Raw genomic sequence first — 20319 nt, 5'->3', positions numbered from 1 at the left:
GATGGATTCGATGGATTCGATCAACCCCACAGGTCCGAACAGGAGCTGTGAGTGAGTAAAGCAAGCCATGTCAGGAGAGAACGAGGCATACGGGAGGACACTCGGTGCTAGGCCTGACATCATCCCGAGCCGCGCCCAATGACTCAGTGTACTTAATTGCTTAATCACATATATACTGAGGTGTGACCTGCCTGACCTTCGACAGTTTTGGGTATGTCTATCTTTGATTTCTAGTATGTACCCAGTTAGGTAGTGGCATTGGATGAGTCTTGCTCACCGTGCTGCCGTGATTCTCAAGCCCGCTGGCTAAGAAGCACTCCTGCCGTTCCATGAGCTGATATCAGGGGTGGGCACCTGTGTTTCAGGAGCCGCCCGGCCCGTTGCACGGCCTCCCACCTTGATCCCTTACCCACAATAATCTGCTCCTCCACCAACTTCCACCTCGACTAGTAAGTACTATTGGGTAAGCTATTGAGGAAGATGTATGCACCCACTCTTCTTGTGGTCATGGCCATCATGTAGCCTCTTCCTAATGTCGACATGCACAGCTGATCATGAGGCCCATTATAAACGGGTCCTGGAACCAGTACTGGTTGGGTTGGCGTTGACAGGTTATTTCTAGTTCCAACCATGACTGGAGGGCTATGCCCAGGTGAGCGTCCTGAACAGACACCAACTCAATGGTGCTAGGTAAAATTCAATGTGTAGTGACCATGAGACTATTACTGCGCCGGAAGGACTTCTGCAAATCGTTAAGAAGCTTTCAAGCCTCCCAAGGTTTTGATACAACCAGAGGCACCTGCAAAATGAGTTTGACCCAGTACGTAGATGCCCTCAGGAGTTGATTTCTCCGAGGCCAAATATCAAGATCCATAAGCACTTGTACCTAGGTAGATGGACTAGAGCTATTGTTACATTCGTTCTCTCATTTATTTCATCTTATTTTCTTCTCTCATTCCGCGCGCCCACTCAGCCACGCTGTTGCCACAGTACCGCATCATAACCTCCCTCTCCAGCAATGTGAGCAGCAGCGCAAAGGCGCTAAATGCGAGGCAGACCGTGACATGCCAGACCAACATCAAAGCATCGTCACAAACATAGCCCAACTGCTCCTTCACCTCATCTGAAAGTGACGACACGTGTGTGCTCAGAACGTGCGGGTAAGCGTTGCCACCACCAAGCACTTTCAGCACATTCTCGTCCGTGATAATATCTGACAGTTGAACAAAGCGACTGTTAAAGATGGAGGCCGGAACGGCGATCCACCAGATCCACCCCAGCAGCTACCCGGCAGTCATTCTTTACCCAGATGCCTGTCATGGTCGAATCGTCTGAGCCGTAGATTCCTCAGGTAAGCGAAAGTGTATGGCTCCAGCACACATTCTTGTTGCATAGCTGGTTTCGTTCTTATTCCGTTTACGTCCGAAGCCGTATGCGGCGCCTTCATATAGTAAGTGACGCGCAACTCAGAAATTTAATTTATGCGAAGTACTGCCCAAGTGCATAAACGAGTGCAACACTTGGTTCCAGGACTCAATCTGCAAAGCTGAACATAATTCAGCATTGCAGCTCTACTCACCAGTCTTGACAAGCGCAAAGGTCGCTGTTCGTGTGACACGATACTTCCTCGTGATGGCGGCGCGGATACACCCCTAAAGTCCTCAAGGTGCCTTACTCTGACTTCTCGGAGCATCGACGTAGAGATATCTGAGCGACGAAGCCGACGAGAAGCCTGAGCGTTGGGTTGGCACATGGCATTCCTGGGTGCCGTACCGGTGCTTCCTGGCACCCCATAAGGCTTGCGCAGGTACGACGGTACAAGTTTAGGAAGCAGTCACCTAGAGGCTGCCTAATCACGAAGGTATCATCAAACCAACTTGAAGTTGAAGGCTGTGAAGCACTAAAAGACTTTCTTGCGACTTCCCACATTCTTCCCACGTCAAGATTATCAAACTTCGTATAGTTAGCACTTGAGTGCTCCAAAACGTAATCCTATTTCGACCATACTTCGTGCCGAAGCAAACAGACGACTTCTTCCAAGCTTCACATAACTTTTATACCAAAATTGGCCTATCCACTGTGCAGATCGCTAACTGTTGCGTGGTGCGCAACTATTTCGCCTGTCTAAGCCTTCTGGGGTGCCTGAAGGTCCCATTACGGTGTGCAACTACTTGCTCCTGCTCCACGACACGCAGTCTGAACATGACACTGGCACTTTCTGACACATTTAGCCAAGGAGTATGTTTCTTTCAACGAGGGACCGAGAACTGCATGTGAACGAACAAGACGTTATTATGGAGACTCTTTACATTATCACCCGGTTCGTGAAGGAGTTTGAGGCATCGTGGCCCGCGACGACGACTCCGGCTCATGATTGATTCGGTCTTTGCAGGAGGTATCAAGGGATGGCTGAATATCATACACGCGAATCGAATGATGGTCCGTTGAAAAAGCAATGCCCGCGCACAGCCTCCATTTACCCAGGACAAACCTAAGGCTGGAGTCAATAAGACTAGATTTAGACGATAAGAGAATGATCCCAAGTTGGAGGACAGAAGTGCCCAAGCACCCATTACTATTGGATTTGGCTTGTTGCGTGGCGAAAGTCCTATTCTAATAATTCCGAACGGTCAACTTGTTAATATAAGTGGTTGGGACTATAAGTAATATATGGATATTTAATTATAAAATACGTGTTCTTGTTTTCCACGGATCATGTTTGTAGCCCACAAATATACGGGTATGCTGCTTTTTGTTGATACTTCCAGTTCTATTGTCTTTATGCGAGTCTTGATACCCCTTGTCGGAGTCAAGCTGAAGTGGCTACATGTACACACTTGAATTGGCACACATTATGTGTCCGATTCGACCACTACCTTGTCGCCCAACTCGGGGGCTTGGCGTGGCGGCGACCTCTTCTTGTTCTTCTTGACCACCTTCCCACCGCGAAAGCAGTATCTCGTACCACTTGATAATACTCCACTGTGACCACTCTCGCCATAAAAACATATCCAGTATGGTGTACATCCCCTGAGGCCCCACCCAGTATGCTCGGCCTGAACCCACCTGGCCTAGTAACGCCATCCGATGCTCACTAAATCAGTTGTGGAGATTGCTCCGGGGTATCACATGGGAACCGGTCCAAAAACAGAAAGAAGAAAACAAAGCTCCAAAATATGTGGGAAAAAAAAGAAAAAAAAAGAAGGAAGATATCAAGAAAATCCAGGGAATAATGTTCGCGTGGCCCTTTTCCATTTGGGCTGTCCATTTAAACTGCGGCCATCGTGGAACTCTTCACCAGCCAGGTCGCGCATTCGCAGTCGAGTCTCGGGTGTTGGGCCTTCAGCTTGACGAGCGGGTACCTGCTGCACGAGGTTGGCCGCGTTGTTACTTGGACGGAACATCTTCCTCTTCACACTCGACTTCCAGGTGTCTGTCCGAGCACGGCCGCTCTCGACGTCCGATTCGTCTACAATGACGCGACCCCGAAGCTTCCGAATCGCCCTCTCCCGACGGACCATGGAGTTGGTGACCTTTGGACAGAAGCCTTTGGGGAGCATGGAGGCCTTGCACTGGGGGCACAAGGAGCTGTGGCTGCTCAAGAATTCGTCGATACAGTCCGGGTGAAAAATGTGACCACATGGGAGTTCGCGTATGATGGTTACCCTGTTTTCATAGTCCTGGGAACAAATCGAACATGCAGGTTGATAGTCTGTTGCCGTACTAGCGGCAGTGATGCCAGTGACCGTTGATTTCGCTGTTGGGCTGGGCAAAGCCTTTTCCGAATAAGGCGGTGCGGGAATGGATGTTATGGTCTCGTCGATCCCCAGGCTATTGTTCCGCATATGGACTCGTGCAGGTGCCCGTGGTGTCGTCGGGGAGGGCGGCATGCTGTTCGCGTTTGGCTCGTAGTTGTACGTGAAAAGGGGGAACTTTTTGACATGCTCGAGAGGGACCAAGACGTGTTTGATGTTCATGGCCTCCAAGTTCACCTCGCCACTCATGACACGACGCTGAAGAGAAGCCCGACGCTTGTACTGAACACAATGCATTGTGCAGGAGATGCCAGCCACAATGAAGAACAGTGCCGCCACACATATCAGAATGAAGATCCAAATAGTCGGCAATGAATCCGTCGTGGCCACATGGATCTGGGACCAAATCCGGACATAGTCGTCGGCGTCGGGGTTGTACAGTGCAGAGATGTTCTCTCCGTAGGGAACGGAGGTCACGTTGCCTGAATATAGGCTAAGCTGTGTCATCATAGATGAGCCGACGGCACCCGAGACGGCGTAGATGGGGAATTTGCTGTAGGACTTCCAGGCATCGCGGTCCTGGAGATCCCAGATCTCGTCGTCGGCAGGCGGAGGCCGCTCAACGCTGTTGTCGGGTCTGTAGGTGATTAGGGCGCGAATAGGATCCAATGCTGCAGAGGCGAGATATGATCTCGTGCAATTCGCATTGTACCAAGGCACCAGGGCGATCAGGTTGTAATCGGAAGGTGGCAGGTGGGCTTGTCGCACAGCGGTGCTGGGCACATATGCAGACTCGAAACCGGTGCACGGGTCACGGGCCTCGAGATCGGGCACATAGAGCAGTCCTTGGATGATGCCATTGTTCGTCTGGGCGTATCTCGAGGACAGGATGGTTATGTTTTCGTTGATCTCTGCGGAGTAGGCTATGTCGCTCTGCATGACATTAATCAGAGGCCGGGAGGGATGGCGCGGGACGACTTGGGGCCCAAGGGAGGCTGCGTCGGGCGGGGAATGACTTACGGAGAGCGCAGTGATGTTCCTGATGATGGTTGATGGAATGCTATCGGCGCCAGACCAGACGGGATTGCTGAAGAGAAGCCTTTGATGATGTCAGTATACAGACTTGGACGGCGGGGGTGTGCTTTGTGTGGTTCATGGGAGTATACAGGTGCGTAGGCGGCGTCTCACAGAGCCCCCATGACCCGCGACGCCGGGAAGCCGGGAAGCCGTCATCAAGAAGGACAGCTCGGCTGTGGGGCACAGCGTGGCACCTGTGGACGAACGAGGGGGTGGTGATATGTGCAGGTGAGGCGAAACGTCACCGAGACCACCGTGTCGCCGGTGTCACCCACGCAGGGTGTCTGGCGTGGGACGAGGAAGACGGGGAGTAGACAGGAGAGGCGAGGGGTACAGGGCAAGACGGCACAAGGAAACACAGTCAAGACGTACACTGCATTTTGGATATCGTCGACGTAGGCTGTGACACAAATGTTGAGTTAGCCCTCGTGTTCCTGATCCCGAGCCGAGGAACTGGCCGTCGCATGGCAAATGCGTGGCATTGGCATGGCATTGGCACGTTGTGGGTGTGCTTGTGCTTTCTGGGGCAATCTGGATCTGGGCTGCTGGGTCGTGCCAAGGCGGGTGCCAAGGGCCCAAGGCCTGGGGAAAAACCGATCAAAACAACCCAAGACCACACCCAAGAGATTTCCAAGAGTTTTGACGTCTCGGCCCTGGAGTAACCAGGAACGGGACCAGATCGTCTCATAAGCAAAGAAAAAAAACCAAACGGTCAAACTTACTGTTGCCCATCATTGTCGACCATCATTGTGCGGGCTATAGAACCCAAGGCTCAAGGCACGGAGGCATCTAGGACGCTTGGGACGAGTATTGAACACGAAAGCTAGGCCAGCAGCAGGCGAGGTCCTCCGTCACCCACGTGTACGTGTCGATGGATGGGGTATGTGAAGGTGAAGGAGGAGGGAGAAGAAAGAGGGAGTGATGCCACAACCCGAGGAGGAAGCCAAGGTAGTGGGAGAGGTGAGATTGGACCACCCAGACACAGACAGGACGACGGAAGGCTTGGGCGTGACTGTACGGAGTACTGTCAGACTGTGCAGGAATGGAAGCTATGTGGGGGCAGCGGTCCAGAGTGCACGGCCAAAAAGGTACAGGCACGCAGGGAGGCACGGCTGAGGCGAGAAGAGGTGTGTGCGACGGAATCCAAGTGGAAGATTTGAGGGGGGATGGGAAGAACGACACCCGTGGGAAATGCCAAGACCTGTGGCCTGTCTGGTCTTTATACGGCCGCCAGAGGCACGAGCACGAGCACCCACGGAGAGCAGCAAGGAGGCCGGGTGGGCACTTGGGGCATCCAGGGCATCCCGACCAGGGAATGGGCAGGCCAGACGGGCCAGGCAGCCCAGCAGGGCCAGGGAATGTCCAGCTCTGCAGGGGTGTCTCCTACGAGTTGGCTACAACAGTCACTTGGGTATCTCGGGCTAGCTGCTTCGAGCTGGCCGCTTGCCTTCTTTCCGAGACGACTTCCCATTTCCTCCCGCCCTCCTCGTATCCTCGCGCTGCTTCTCCTCACCCTCCAGCTCACGCCCGGGTTGCCAGCTGCACGGGAGTGCACCTCGGTTATCACGGAAGCCTTAGCGAGGACCCATTCCTGCGCTGTCCTTCGCTGTCCTGCACTGCGTGGGCGTCGTGCGGCGTGTGCAACAAGGCTGTGCTCGAGGGGGGGCAAAGCTATCATCTATCAAACCGGATGCATATTCCGACAGACCTGTTGCCGCTGTTGCCGTTGGTCGGCCTGGGTGGCACAAGCCCGAGACGTGTGGAATGAATCGGCCATGGTTTCCGTCAGAGTCAGCATCAAAACACCAGAGCCAGAAGGAGGAAGCAGCACCAGCAGCAGCAAAACAGTAAAACAGCAGCACCGGATCCAGAGCCACGGCCAGGGACAGAATTGCCAGAACCTCAAACAGTCGGTCGGCCTGCGCTACTACTGCCTATGCAATGCACCTACCACGCACAGTACCTGGCTGTGCTTGTTGTGGTGTGGTTCGGGCAGCCCGCCAACCGCCCACGCCCAGTCTGGCCCGATCTCAACTCGGCATCGCAGGCCCATCCTGCTCGAGACTGGCTTGCGGCCAGCAAGTCAACACAACGGTCCACACCACGTCACACCAGGGACGGCGAATCGCCCTAGTTGCCGCTGCTCCAAGATTGCCGAACTTTGAATAGGTCATCAGCAGTCGTTGGCGGGCAACGAAGCTTTTCCCAAGCTTCGCTCGCCCACATTGCCAAGGACGGGCGCCGTCTTAGGGCGAGCTTCTTTTCCCGACACCCTGGTCGTGCCCGGCTGCGACTGGGGTCCCCCAGGGTGGGTCTGATCTTGCTACGGAGTAGTGTGGCCCCCTCAGGCCCCTCTCCCACGCGCGCGCCTTGTTCTTTTCCCTATGCGGAAAAGCAGTCTGACAAATAAATGCCTTCATTCTTCATCTACTAGTCCACCAGATTAATTGGCGCCAACAAGATTCTGAGGCTGGGCTCGGATGGGCACGAGACTGCGGGAACGGAGGCGGCCAGCATCCCCTCAAATACCGAGTCGTGTGGCCCACCCAAACTCTGTCTCAAAATGAGCCAGGCTCGTGCTATCAATGATCCCACGGATTCCCACCTGACTAGTCCAAGATGGCATGCGAGATCCACTGGTCCACCAAGCTCCCTTACCAACTCGGACTGTTGTCCCCACCTTCCTGAGATGATGAGAGCCTCTCGGTCTGGATGACGTCCAGCCTTGGACGTTGAGTCCGACTAACCGGGTCCTGTGCCAAGTCCCCAGCTGGTGCTAGGCGCAGATCTGCTGAAGCTTGGCCCTTTTTGGCCTGTCGGCTGTCTCGGACCTCTGAATATGTACTGCCGCATAGTACTCCGTACTCAGTGTGATTCATTACATAGGGACCGTGCTGTCTCACCCGAGCTTAGGCCAGGTCCAACCCGTCTGCCCGTGTCCATTCCCACAGGTCGAGCCTCCCACAAGAAATCCTGAAACACCGCACAGCCTCGTCACCGTGGATCATCGCATCACTTCAGTCCCTCCCGCCACAATGATTGCATAGGAAATCGACATTTATGGTATGCGTGGCCAAGACATCTGACAGGTGGCCGTCTGGGCCTTCCCGCACCCCGTCTCGGACCTAGAGACCGGATTTGCAGAAGCTCGGTCGCCGCAGTCCAGGGCGGTATAGAGCCTGCTTCTGGCGGCCACGTTGTCTTTACATCCATCCACACAATCCACGTCGTTTACCAAGCAGTTGCTTATACTCCCAGGCCCACGGATAAGCGTACTTCACAAGGAGAATATTAAGATTTTCCCGGCGGCATGGAAGCAGTTTCTGCTGTGGCACCTTGTATTGGACGTGCGACATGCTGCCCTCGGATCATCCATCGCCGGGTTAGAGCTTGGCATTTGGAAACGCACATTTCGTCACCCTTCATCACCCATCGATGAGTCGATGGGCCCCTATGCGCCCGGGTGTCGCGGAGCGTCATGCTCTGCCTGGACGCTTGCAGTGGTGACGAGTCTCCTCTATAGCATATGCAGTAATTAGCACGAGTAAGATCGAACGAACTCTAAAACCAATGGGCAGACATGAGTCGACAAAGTGAAGCTGCCCTCGGCCGGTTCGGGACTCGGCTCTGCACATTCACGTGCCCAGCTACCAAACGCCGTGCCATTCCGCGGGCCGGCAACACGCTGGTCATGCTGGAGTCAGTATCTGGCTCAAATGCACTGGCATCATGCTCCATAATCACGAGCAAGCCCTTCTTAACCTCGAGAGAGAAAAACTTGATGGGAGCTAACTAGTAGTGCAGATGGGTGCCGGAATTCCGAGTGCTCGGCCACAGGTACGCGTGTACATGTCGGCAACTTGACGTGATCATTCGGCATTGTAAAGTTCACTAGCCAATGTCTAATACTAGAGCAGGGATGAATCTGAGGATGTACATACGTGGCTCGAACTTTACTGAGCAAGTATAGGAATGTGTTCACAAACTCCGTCCTCTCGAGACCTAGATATTGATGCTCTCTTTTGATTGGAATACCCAAATACTGTATGCCTCATCGCTTGACCGCTTACAAACTTATCTCGTAACGAATTTTGAGGATTCATATTCTCAAAACCGCTGTGAGAAGTGTCAAAATCAACGATTCTAGTCACTTTGTGAAATGTTAGAGCTGATCCCTACCGGGTATTTAGTCAAAACAATCCCGCAGATCACGATGAGCGGCTGTCTCCCGATTCAGATAATAATACTCTCGTTATTGAAGCTTGCACATGTGGGGAGACCGCTTGACTGACTGGTTTCGTTTCTCTTCCGTATATGTCCGTAGCCATATACGGCACCTTCATACAGTGGGAAACGCTCAAAGCCCAATGTTTAAGAAATACAATGCCAATAACAGTACAGAGAGAATACAATATTAAGGCAGGTTTTAGTTGAGTGTGCTCCCGTACCTAGGTATCTTTTGCGATTGTGGGTCCCGGTTGGGAGTGGAAGGGATTAGGAGAGGGTTTACGCTGTAGTTCACATCACTTCAAGTAGACTTAGACACCGTGTCGACCACTACCCCGGGGTTCCCAAAGTTTGATCACCCAGTCAATATGTTATGCAACAATAGGGATTCATCGCATGGTGGGGTTCTGAACCGTGAAATTTACACGCACTCAAGCAATGGTAGTGATGGAATCAATGCCTTATCAACATCGAGGTATAAAGAAAATATTTTCAAATTCACCCATGTGTTATGGAACCCGTGGACCGTATTGTGTACTTGCAGTTTGGAGGTGCAGCACAGAGGCTCGATGAAGATATGGCATTGTCTTACTAACAAACATATTGATTAAAGGACACTTTCAAAACCTTCTATGAAGCTGGAGAGTCACATTATGATTAAAGAGTGTTGAGGATTCCAATATTCACTCACTAATCGCCTATCGTATTATAACTATAGTTATCGACACTGTGTCCTTTTCAAGCGCTGGGTCTTGAGCGCTTACCACCGTATGACCTCGGATGTATACGGAATAGAAGCGAAACCAGTTACTCACCAATAAGTGGACGTTCAAATTTACTAAGCTGTATTGTTGAGGCGTCATCCATTTCTTCCTCAGGTGACCAGCCAGCACGACCCCCGCAAGATTGTGAGAGGACTGGATCCTCGAAAACCAATCTCTCGCAACCTTCGATTGGTGACCAAAAGAGTTTCTCATGAACTTGAAATATCTTCCAGAGGTCTGAAAGGCCTCAAGTGCTAGAAATTTCACCTTAACAGGCTGGCAAACCGTCCTTCGGGCCCAATGGATCGTGCCGCCCTCTCTACAAACAGTGAGCATGATCTCGCACATATTGTGCGTGATAAAATGAGATGCAAGGCTTCTTTATTGTACTGTGTTGGGAAGCTTGGACTGTTTCCTCAATCCCTGGGTATATATGTGGTGTGGTTTCGCTTCTATTCCGTATACGTCCGAGGACATACATGGCGCCTTCATACGGTGGCCTGGGTATATATGCTGTGAACACAGATAGCGTCGGGGCGAAACTGACATGTTTCACTCGAAAGAGTGACCAAAGAGACCCGCACATGAACATCATTCACTCGGGACATTTCAATGTTGGCTCACTTCAGCTGTGTCACAAAATGTTAGCAGGATCTTCGATATCTTCGCAGGCTTTCGTGTGACTGTCTTATTCAAATGCTTCTCCAAGGGAGACCTCAGTTCAATGGGAAGTCAAAACTTTTGTATGTACCGTGAAATACTAAGAAATCATGATGGATTTCCCTTCCACAGTTTTCTAAGCATATAGAAACTCGCTTGGGGAGGCAACTTGGTGTATTGTGTCTGCCTCGATCTGCCTCAATCTTCGTCTATTTCATTAACCTTCTCCACCTGTCCCGTTTCTTTTCCGGCGGAATCTTCTCAGCATTTCCTTGTGACTTCAAGTTCTCCTCAATACTCCAATCATCTTCATCGTCAGAGTATACCTCTTGTGGTTTATGAGGGTGCAACACAGTCTCAGGCGTTGTGCCAAGCTGGTAAGCAGGGTGGTTTCCGGTGCCTGTCGCACGGCTATAAGCTCCTAGAGTGGCTTGTGCCAGCATCTCGGGCAGCCGTCGCCCGACATCTTCAACGCCGATATCTATCAGGTAGTACTTCCACGAGTCCTTTACGACTGGCGTGGCAGAGGCCCGCACGCTGTGAAAATCGCTCTCAAATCTCCCGTCCGACAACGGTTGAAACTCAGAGGCCAGCATCTCGAACGACATGGTCTTTGCCCCGGACTTGGCTTCACCTTCGATTTTCACAGCGCCAAAAGCCACCTGAAATCCGCGTATTGAGCCCATTAATACTGCTAGCCTTTCCCCGTCGTCACGCTCAAATATGATCGCGGCTGCGACTTGGCCTTCGCCCTTTGGGAGGCGGAATGCCACCGGCCATTTTTCGGGAACCCAGGTCCGGGGCGACTGCCGAAGCGTCATCGGCTCCGGGATCTCTTTGGCGTATCCTGCAGGCAGAAGTACTTGGGTGACTCTGTAGGCATCAGGATGGGGCCCGCTGCGGAGCTGTAGAATGTGCTGAGGGAACACGCCCGCTTCCCCGTCAATGGGTGGTCGCTGGTCCTGACGCACATAGATGGTCTTTAACTTTCCCCGGACCTGCACGCTGCCGAACTGGCCAGCCCTGACACGGGCATAGTGTTGCCCCTCTTTATCTTCTCGGCCGCTGGATATCTTCCTTAGATATATCGCCAAGAAGCTCGAGTCCGCGTAGTTGGGCGGGACGGGACAATCGATCGTTGCAACAAATATCCCATCCTCCCGTGCGGACAGGTGGAGTTGTATACGGAGACCCCGGTTAGTCATCGTATAAGGTTCGCGAGAGTCACCCCAATCGTGATCTGCATCGTTGAGAATTAGCTATCATAGGACCAGGGAAGTGGTTTTACCGGAGCAGGCTGCAAGGTCGCCACAGCCTGTCCCATAACTGCAGCCTGTCTTGGTGACGAAGGCGGGAAATGGGTTATACTTGTTGCTAAAGGGGTAAAAAGTATGTCTAGAAGCTGCTTACACGGAAGTATACCGTTTGAATGTGCAAAAGCTGCTGGAGATGAGGCCAGGAGCCCATGCAGCTCATCGGGGTCTCCGTCTCGATTTACCCATGCGAAAAGCGATTGGTCGTCGGATATTTTCATGATCTCTTCCTGGAGCCTCAAGAACGCCTTCCGGCCGCCTTCACCATAGAGCATAGGCATGTTGACGCCGAATATTCCCATCATGCAATAGGCCGAGTCCTCAGGCCGTGTTGTTCGTCGGCGTGACATCCATGACATTCTCTTTGCGATGCTAGCGGATTCGATTGGACGCGCACCTGTCATGATGGCGGCGTCAATTCCCGTGATTTCTGTTAGAAAAGGGCTGATAGCTCTCTTCTCGCCGAGGCTGACCCAATCTCTCGTGAAGAAGACTAAATTGGTTGGCGCAAGAAGCTCTTGCAATGTCCACCCGCGTGTGAACCATCTGCTCGCTGCGAACGATGCCTTCTTCTCCGCCGAACCGAGGCTCTCATAGTCGAAGTCTTCGATAAAGGCGTAGCAGACTTCTGCCGTCTCATACCAAACGTACATAGAGTTGATTGCTTCGGAAAGCTCGGAACTGCTGCTCTTGTCTATGCAACACGTGTCGATCCAGATGTAATCATATCCATTGCTCCGAGCCTGACGGCACGCACCTTGGACCTTTGACAATGAGCTTGGATTCTTGGTCCATTCGGTGCCATGAACGATGTCATCGAAGACCACTTCGTCAGGCCCCCAGGTATGGGAGAGGATAGCATATCGAATATTCTCTTTTCGAAGTTCCTCGGGTGTCTTCTCGAATAGCCTTTGAGTGGTTGTGTGAAGAAGCCGCATTTTTACACGATCTTGGGACGATGAACTAGAAGGAGTACAGCCTGAAGGCATTAGGGAGTTGATGAAGCTGTCTTTAGAGTAGTTAGTCTCAGTGCTACCAGCACGTGGATCAGATTCGGAATCTGTTGCGTCTCGTCAGCCTCAGCTGCCCCTGCAATACCAGCACCCTTGCGCAGTCACATTGCAGGGTCTTTGAATCCTTCGCAATCCTTCTATAATGTACTGTGTAATACACGGTCCTGTGTAAGATGCATGATACGACCTGGGGTGAAGGCTGCACATTTAAGGTGTTGTAGCCTTGTGGGCCTGGATGACGCCAAGGTTATTAGGCCAGTTGATCTATCTACTTGCTGATTTCACACTGTGCATCCTGCTGCAATCTTTGTTGTTGCACTGCTTTTCACATGCCCTAGACCCTGTCTCATTCGTCGCAAGCGCCAGGAATACGGTTGCCTGCCCAGGTAGTAAATAGATTGTCTGCCTTTGCCACAACTGATGTTACACACAATGCTCAGCTTTGGGGCATCGTGCTATGAATGTAGGCTGTGCACCACTGTAGCCTCCTTTAATTAAGGCCGCATATTCCCAAAAATAATAAATCAACGGCTAGTCTTGCCCTTCATACCTAGATTGTTCCACAATCCACTGTGGAGTAATGTTTTCATTCTATAAAGCAGTAACACCGGTCCCGGTTCTTCTCGTAACCTCAACACCTGACATTTGGATTTAACTCGCCCCCAAGGCTTCAGGAAAGGATTAAAGTCCGTTATTATGACGACGGAAAAAGTTCAGCAAGAGGTAAAGACGGATGGGGACCTGCGTCAGTCCCAAGCACCACAGCATCCTGATCTGGCACAAGAACATTCCATTCAAAATGGAACAGAGCCCATACAGAATGACTGGCAGAACCTACCTGCAGACTTGATACAGGTGGAACAAGATAGAGGGTATGCTTACCCGTCCCGGTCGTCTCCCTCTAACCTACCCAGGGAGTCTCAATGATATTGACGAGCCGCGATCACCAGACCAACCGTGCCGGAAAAGGTTATAACACCTCCTGCAAAGAATCCTCACATGGAGATGCCTCCAATCGTCTCGGAGCCCGAGCCGCAGATGGTGACGCCACTGTCCAGACTGACAGCAAAACCAACTTTTATCGACTGCCCCTTCTGCCTACAGCGGACTCAGACAAACGTATCGACAGAGGGAACCTCAATGCAGACCATAGCAGCGGCTTTGTGCTGCCTATTCTGCTTGTGTACAGTCTGCCTGCCGTACTTGTGTCACTGGTTCGAGGACACGCACATCTACTGTTCACGATGCAAGGCGAGAGTGGCGACCATACCGCATGACGGGCACATTCACGTCTACCAGCCAAATGATCCTGCAATGGTTGCAACCATTTACCAGTAGCTGGTTTCCTAGGTAGCTCTTCACGTACTGGGCTAAGGAGAATTGGCTGGCTTGTTCTGATGACAGCCATGGAAAGTCAGCTTCAAATGCACATACACGAGGAACGCGGTACTGGCAGGGCGGGGTGCTGTTGAAGCTCAGGCCGTTGCATAGGTTACCAGAAGTAGCCAGGGAAGCTGCAAATTTCCCTTTTCGTAGTTGCCTATTAATTCCAAGACGAAAATCCCCTACTTCTTTGCTTCCCTGTTTGCTTCTCTGGGTGAACACACCCTCCACCTTCCACTTTTGCATGCGGTCCCCCATTCTCGCCATTAATTCCATCAGCTGAAAGCAAAACATCGCCAACCCATGAATGCCTTCATCTGGTCTTTTGGCAACAATCTACTTCTGAAAGTATTCCACCTCTGAGTCTACTGCTCATACTGTTTTCCTTGCGGTCACGTATCCAGTCACAACCAAGGTTCCAGTTGCGCTCTTCTCGACGCTGCCTTCAGCATGGCTTCATCGCCATGCGACCAGAAAAAGGCTGAGATTATTCGACTAGTTCAGAAAGAGTGCACTGCAGAAACCGACACCGCTAAGGCCATCTACGATCTCGAATGCCTCGAGATTAAGGAGAACTACAAGTCCAAGATACAGCAGGCATGTCGCGACCTCAACGAACAGGAGTCCAAGGAGTTGGCAGAGAAGAAGAGACTCTATGATGCGAAGATGGTGCCTATCAAGAAACGGCATACACAAAAGCTTGCTGAAGCGCAACAGAAGTATCGCTCCGTCAGCCTTGAAGCCAATCCACTCCCATCTGCTCTTGCTGGGGCTCCCAGATCACCTGATCTGGCAGCGATGGACGTAAGCAACACCTTGAACGGTGGCGATAAGACCCATCCCGAACCTGATCTGCTAAGGTGGCTTGCTGACCTGCAGAAGGGTGAGGATGATCAAAGGGATTCTACCCTCGTCAACAATTTTCTTAATGAGGCCGACGATTCTAGCGATCAGTCATCCATTCCGGCAGTTATGCCCAAGATCACGAAGGAGGCCACAACCAAGGCGAGGTTCGCCCTTCACAGTACCAAGCGCAAGAGGCGCGCAAGTCTGGAGTCTGGAAGTGGCGATCGTCAGACTGATGATGGGCCCCAGAGCGTGAACGAAGTCGAAGAAGACAATTTTAGTGATTTCACTTTCCAAGACTCACCAATACGATCTTCCCAGAGGGCCCTCAAGAAGTTCAAGCGAACTCGGGCTCAGAAGGCCGCCCAGAGGCCTGCGTCTTCTGCCCCACCGGAGAGGATGAAGAATGGCCTCGATCAGGACGGAGATGAGAGCATGCACAGTGGTCCAGGTATACCAAAGCCCTGTCATTTCCCCTTTACAATGATCACAGCAGACTTTCTGATTACAACTTAGACTCGGCAGCTTCGCAAAGTCCACGCCCACGCCGAGGGACCCGACACGGTCGGCCAGAGCCCGGCAAGTACAAGATGGGCGCAAGAGCTTTCCCCAACTTGAACGGTTCTTGAGCCACAGATTGCAAGGAAATCTGACTACAAAATGAAGAGGTGTTTCGTGGGATATTTCTCTCACTATGATTTGCCGTCGGACTTCCTACTGTCCTTCGGCAACTGTTGTAATCCACCGATATCCCCCTTACATCAATTGGGAGATTTTGGCGAATTTGTCAACAAATTGCTTGGCTGGAGATGCGTGGCCGCGGGCTGTCCATAATTATTTGAATCGACAGAGTTGCATCCTCACAGACCTCATGATAAATGTACATTAATTAATCATTTTACCTCCGTAACATACCTAGTTGTATTTGTCCTGTATGATATCCTACACAGAAAGCCATTCAAAGAGAGTCAATTTGTGCGAGACTCCTTCATGGGAAGCTTTCCTATGGGAGGTATGTAATAATGGAAGAGATGCTCCGCAGGAATAGCACTTACCAGTAGGTTCAGTTGTAAAATCTACCAATGGTTCAATGTAGATGCGGTGACCACGTAGATACTTAAGTATCAGACAATCGAGCAAAGCCAGGCTCGATAATGGCATAAACGGCAGTAAGTACATTCCCGTGTCTAAGCTGACCCTTGGGACCCTTTTGCTGGACAGTCTCTGTAAGAAGTGGCGTTTCTAGCTTCACGTGGCACAGAAAGCCTCGTCTAAACGAGCGACAGTGATCTTTTGGCCACGATGACTTCCAGCAGGTGGGAATTATGTCGCGTACTTCAGCACGGCCAGCCCAAACGGCCGATATTTCCGTTCAGCTGATGATGGCATATATATTTCGAAGTAGTGCTTTTGGCAAATTCCATTTCAGACCTGTGCTGTTTTCCGCCACAAGACGGACACCTTCCTGAGCTACTTAAAAGTCGTCCGGAGTCCATCGGCCCGCGTCGTCCGGGAGGGCCCCATCCGGGTACGCGCAAGCCCGGGGGGTTCGGCAGTCTGGAGGCGGGCCGTGCCGGGGGGGCTGTTTTGGCGAGGTAGCAGATCGGCGGCGTGGCGCCTGGGCGCACTGCGCGAAGCGCATCGGAGAAAAGACCCATCTGATCAGCAAGCTCGGCGGCATCGCGAGCAAAGATCTTGCAGGGTCGTGCAATCGCCCTGACGCCCCAGACACCCTGTGGCCCGCGCCCTGCCCGCCTGCCCGCCTGCTTGCCTGCACGTATGCACATCGACAGAAGCGGTCGGGGCATTTGGAATGTGCTGGCTTGGAGATCGGCAGACATGGTCGCAGTCCCCACTCCCTTGCCAACCTTGGAACCTACAATTGTGTTGTGCCGAGCATGCCCTCACCAGGACGGCCTCCCGAGTTCTTGTTCAGCAGGTAGGAATGCGAACTGCATGCTCAGTCGTTGTAGATACGTCGTCATCCGATCCATATCAGTCCGCAATAGTACGTCGACTAATGGGAACACATTGCTCAGATCACACATAGCAGCTCCAGATCAGATGGCTTTGTTTGTACCATGACAAGGCAAGGCTGACAAGAAGCCACCACTGAGAACACGTTGCTGGCGTGGGGGTGAGTGGACGGACCAGTTTTAGACAATTGGTGTGAGCGAGTGGGTAGATGACCGCGTGCTGTAGCATCCAGTGGCCATGGAATCTCCTTGGACTTGACTGCGAAGTAGCAGTTATACACCACCGGTACTTGACAGGAGTTGACACAGGACTGATCAGCAAAAAACACGATATATCTTACTGCTCAGCCTTGTCGGCTACGCAGGCATGGTATCACACGGTTCCAATCGGCTTCAGGTAAATTCCAACCGGAGATTCTAGATGGACATGGATGAGGTCAGAGCAGACTGAGGGAGGATCTGGTTTTGATTAGATTTGCAACACACTATGCATTCCCTCCCGGCGTGCCCAGCTGCGGAATGGCATCTACCGTCTCGGTGGAAGGAGAGTTTTGAAACATTGAGGCAGAACATGGACCAGATCGACTTGGCTGCTTGGCCGGTAGGTGAGCAAGGGATAGATGGGTTGATGGGCCACGTTGGGACCTTGTGAAGCAAGATTTGGTTTCGCCAGCAGGGTTGATGGTGGATGAACCTTCTCCCAACGGGCTGGACAAAACGCAGAAAGCTGTGCACGGTATAAAAGCTGACCAGACTCCCACATGGCGCGTGCTGCCGAGCCTTCATTTTGGTAGTCGTGGCAAGCAGACGTCCTCGCAAGTGCCCCATAAATCCTCCCCTTTCTCTATAACACACATGTGCCTTTAGCACTTCGGATGAGCCAACCCGATCGGCTGACCACGAGTTTCTGCCACACAAGTGAACCCGTTCAACACCAGAGCCTTGCCGACATATAATCATCGAAACGTGTTGAGCTTTTTACAAGAAACAACATTGAAGACAAGAGGACAGACTCGCTGTAGCCCGAGGCACAGGAGGCAGTGGAGGGCTGTTTCACCAGAACCGGTAAGCCAGACCCGATGCTGGAGGAGCCCTGTGGGTGGGTAAGCGATCAGCGACCCCTGCCCAAGGCCCGCTGGCCCCCGAAGCTGGCCCCTTGGAGACCCGCTCGCCCAAGGGTCGAGACCGCCTGGACACCTGCATGAGCATCATTGTCTGTGCCCATGCGCAGCTTCCCATCCCAATCCCAGCCTTGGAACCTAAAAGGAACCATCCCTCGTCGCCCGTCCTTGTCCAGCTTAAGCAACGGCTGGCATGTCTGCGCCGCTCCTTTGCAGTTGCCGCACCCCAGCTGCCGCCCCCAGAATAACCACCCACCTCTGCCCCTTCAAAAATAGTTCCCTCCCCGCCCTGCGGCCAGCCAGCCCAGCCCGTACACCCTAGCTAACCACCAGGATGCGCGTCCTGCAGCCCCGTGGCAGAGTAGACCAAGTTACCACCACCGCCGACCGTCTGTGACGCCGAAACCCACGATACTTCTGTTCCCCTCGCCTGTTCGAACTGCGCAATACCCCAAAAGGTCGTGTCGCCTGCTCGCAACCCCCACCGCATGGCACTCGGCTCCTCGACCCGTCCACGATGGTCACCCGCCTCCCTCACCACCATGTCTCCCCAAACCATACTTCCCAGCTTTGTCGCCGACGCAATATGGCCCGACCACAAGTCTCCCCTCCAGACTCATAGGCTACACCCGACCTCCTACCTCGACGGCCTGCGAGGCGTGGCCAGCCTGCTGGTCTTTTTCTGCCACTACACCGAGGAGAACCACCCGTACCTGGTACCCACCTACGGTCTCAACAAGGATGGCGAGTCGTCCTTCTTACAACTACCCTTCGTGAGGATCCTATACAGCGGCCGGCCCATGGTTCACATCTTCTTCGTCATCTCGGGCTTCGTGCTCTCTTACAAGCCCCTCAAGGCGATCCGCACAAGAGACCTGGAAAAGTGCTACACCGCGCTGTCCTCGTCCACTTTCAGGCGGCCGTTCCGACTGTTTGGGCCGTGTCTGGTCTCGACCGCGATAATAGCCGTGTTGATCCAGTGCGGCTTCATGTACAGGCCCCTGCCCAGCCTCTGGAGGCAAATCCTGGCCTGGATCGACGCCCAGTTCCACAGCATCACCTGGCCGTGGGCTTGGGACTTTGACCTGCGGCCAGCCTTCGACATCCACCTGTGGTCGATCCCAATCGAGTTCGCCCACTCCATGCTGCTGTTCCTGACCCTGCTCATGGTCGCCAGGCTGCGCACGCGGGCGCGCCTTGCCATCGAGGTGCTCCTGATGGCCTACGCTGTCACGTGCGGCAAGTGGGCGGCATTCGAGTTCTGGGCCGGCATGATGCTGGCCGACATACACATCAGGCGCACGTCTCGGATGAAGCGCTACGAAGCCATCGACTCTTATTCGCCCTCGTCGCCGGGCACACTACCCCCCATAATCGAGAACCCGGCCCTGCACTGCTGTGTGCACGGCGCCATCTTCCTAGCCTGCATCTTCACCGGCGGCTGGCCCAACTTCGACGCAGACCGGACGCCGGGGATCCGATGGCTGCTCGCGCGCACGCCCTCGTCCTTCCCACAGGTGGACAACGTCACGCCGCAGAAGTTCTGGTTCGCAGTGCAGGCCATCGGGATGGTCTGGACGTGTGGGGAGCTCCACTTTATCAAGGAGTTCCTCGAGGGCGAGTTCGCGCAGTATCTGGGTCACATCAGCTACGCGATATATATTGTGCACGGGCCGGTGCTCGAATGCCTCCAGAGGCAGGTTGCAGGGCGGGTCTACGAGGCGCCCAAGGGGACGCCAAAGCTGCCGGGCTTCAGGCCCGAGGTCCTGCCCAGCGGGGTCAAGGGGATGGTTGGGATCGACACGGCGACGCAGAGGACTGTCTGCTGGGTCATGGGGATGATCCTGCTGGGCCCGATTGTAATCTGGGTGGCAGATTTGTTTTGGAGATTAGTAGATATACCCATGGTCAAGCTGGCCAGGACGATCGAGACAAAAGTGCTCGACAATGATGTTGACCTCGGGGCGAGATCAAATGGCAACGCCCATTAGAAGTGCAACAGAGTCGGACCAGTTTATTACTAGCATTTATGACATTTTTATTATTAGCAATACAAAAAAGAGAAAGAAAAAATAAGAAAACAGAAAGACTTGCTACTGTCCAAGACGCAGAATTGCATGTGAAGCCGGAAGTCGGCCCCTGGCCAATTTTGAGTTGTAAGACGGACCAACGAAGGGCCTTTTC

The 20319-nt window shown here is 52.9% G+C and overlaps 5 protein-coding genes across 5 annotated transcripts; 3 read left to right on the top strand and 2 right to left on the bottom strand.

Moving 5' to 3' along the window:
• Positions 1–2749: 2749 nt before the first annotated feature.
• KVR01_006537 (uncharacterized protein) lies at positions 2750–6195 on the bottom strand. Its single transcript, XM_044781253.1, has 4 exons — positions 5555–6195; positions 5205–5232; positions 4776–4854; positions 2750–4688 (listed from the first exon to the last, which is right to left on the bottom strand). The coding sequence occupies exons 1-4, from the start codon at positions 5565–5567 to the stop codon at positions 3213–3215; spliced, it is 1596 nt and encodes a 531-aa protein (XP_044643968.1). The 5' UTR covers positions 5568–6195; the 3' UTR covers positions 2750–3212.
• A 4444-nt stretch (positions 6196–10639) lies between these two features.
• Positions 10640–12802, bottom strand: KVR01_006569 (uncharacterized protein). Its single transcript, XM_044789328.1, has 2 exons — positions 11894–12802; positions 10640–11723 (listed from the first exon to the last, which is right to left on the bottom strand). The coding sequence occupies exons 1-2, from the start codon at positions 12783–12785 to the stop codon at positions 10693–10695; spliced, it is 1923 nt and encodes a 640-aa protein (XP_044644000.1). The 5' UTR covers positions 12786–12802; the 3' UTR covers positions 10640–10692.
• A 525-nt stretch (positions 12803–13327) lies between these two features.
• KVR01_006714 (uncharacterized protein) lies at positions 13328–14377 on the top strand. Its single transcript, XM_044789661.1, has 2 exons — positions 13328–13681; positions 13760–14377. Exons 1-2 carry the CDS (start codon positions 13506–13508, stop codon positions 14145–14147), a joined length of 564 nt encoding a protein of 187 aa, XP_044644145.1. The 5' UTR covers positions 13328–13505; the 3' UTR covers positions 14148–14377.
• A 265-nt stretch (positions 14378–14642) lies between these two features.
• On the top strand, positions 14643–15766 carry KVR01_006519 (uncharacterized protein; the record flags this gene model as incomplete). The annotated part of the gene is made up of 3 exons (XM_044787948.1): positions 14643–14996; positions 15075–15489; positions 15555–15766. The coding sequence occupies 3 exons, from the start codon at positions 14643–14645 to the stop codon at positions 15665–15667; spliced, it is 882 nt and encodes a 293-aa protein (XP_044643950.1). The 3' UTR covers positions 15668–15766.
• A 2022-nt stretch (positions 15767–17788) lies between these two features.
• Positions 17789–20255, top strand: KVR01_006654 (uncharacterized protein). The gene is made up of 2 exons (XM_044793740.1): positions 17789–18079; positions 18485–20255. Exon 2 carries the CDS (start codon positions 18624–18626, stop codon positions 20124–20126), a length of 1503 nt encoding a protein of 500 aa, XP_044644085.1. The 5' UTR covers positions 17789–18079; positions 18485–18623; the 3' UTR covers positions 20127–20255.
• Positions 20256–20319: the final 64 nt, after the last annotated feature.

Source organism: Diaporthe batatas (assembly GCF_019321695.1).
Source record: "Diaporthe batatas strain CRI 302-4 chromosome Unknown Contig00007, whole genome shotgun sequence".
NCBI lineage: Eukaryota > Fungi > Ascomycota > Sordariomycetes > Diaporthales > Diaporthaceae > Diaporthe > Diaporthe batatas.
The sequence above is the reverse complement of the archived record's forward strand: the minus strand, read 5'-3'. Positions and strand labels throughout refer to the sequence as shown.

Coding starts and splice junctions, on each gene's coding strand:
- KVR01_006537 (XM_044781253.1), bottom strand. Junction 4,855..5,204: donor GACGATATCCAAAATGCAGT/GTACGTCTTGAC, acceptor ACATCATCAAAG/GCTTCTCTTCAGCAATCCCG. Junction 4,689..4,775: donor GGAACATCACTGCGCTCTCC/GTAAGTCATTCC, acceptor AATGTCATGCAG/AGCGACATAGCCTACTCCGC.
- KVR01_006569 (XM_044789328.1), bottom strand. CDS start 12,785: ATGCCTTCAGGCTGTACTCCTTCTAGTTCATCGTCCCAAGATCGTGTA. Junction 11,724..11,893: donor TTCAAACGGTATACTTCCGT/GTAAGCAGCTTC, acceptor TCAACGATGCAG/ATCACGATTGGGGTGACTCT.
- KVR01_006714 (XM_044789661.1), top strand. CDS start 13,506: ATGACGACGGAAAAAGTTCAGCAAGAGGTAAAGACGGATGGGGACCTG. Junction 13,682..13,759: donor CAGGTGGAACAAGATAGAGG/GTATGCTTACCC, acceptor CGCGATCACCAG/ACCAACCGTGCCGGAAAAGG.
- KVR01_006654 (XM_044793740.1), top strand. CDS start 18,624: ATGGCACTCGGCTCCTCGACCCGTCCACGATGGTCACCCGCCTCCCTC.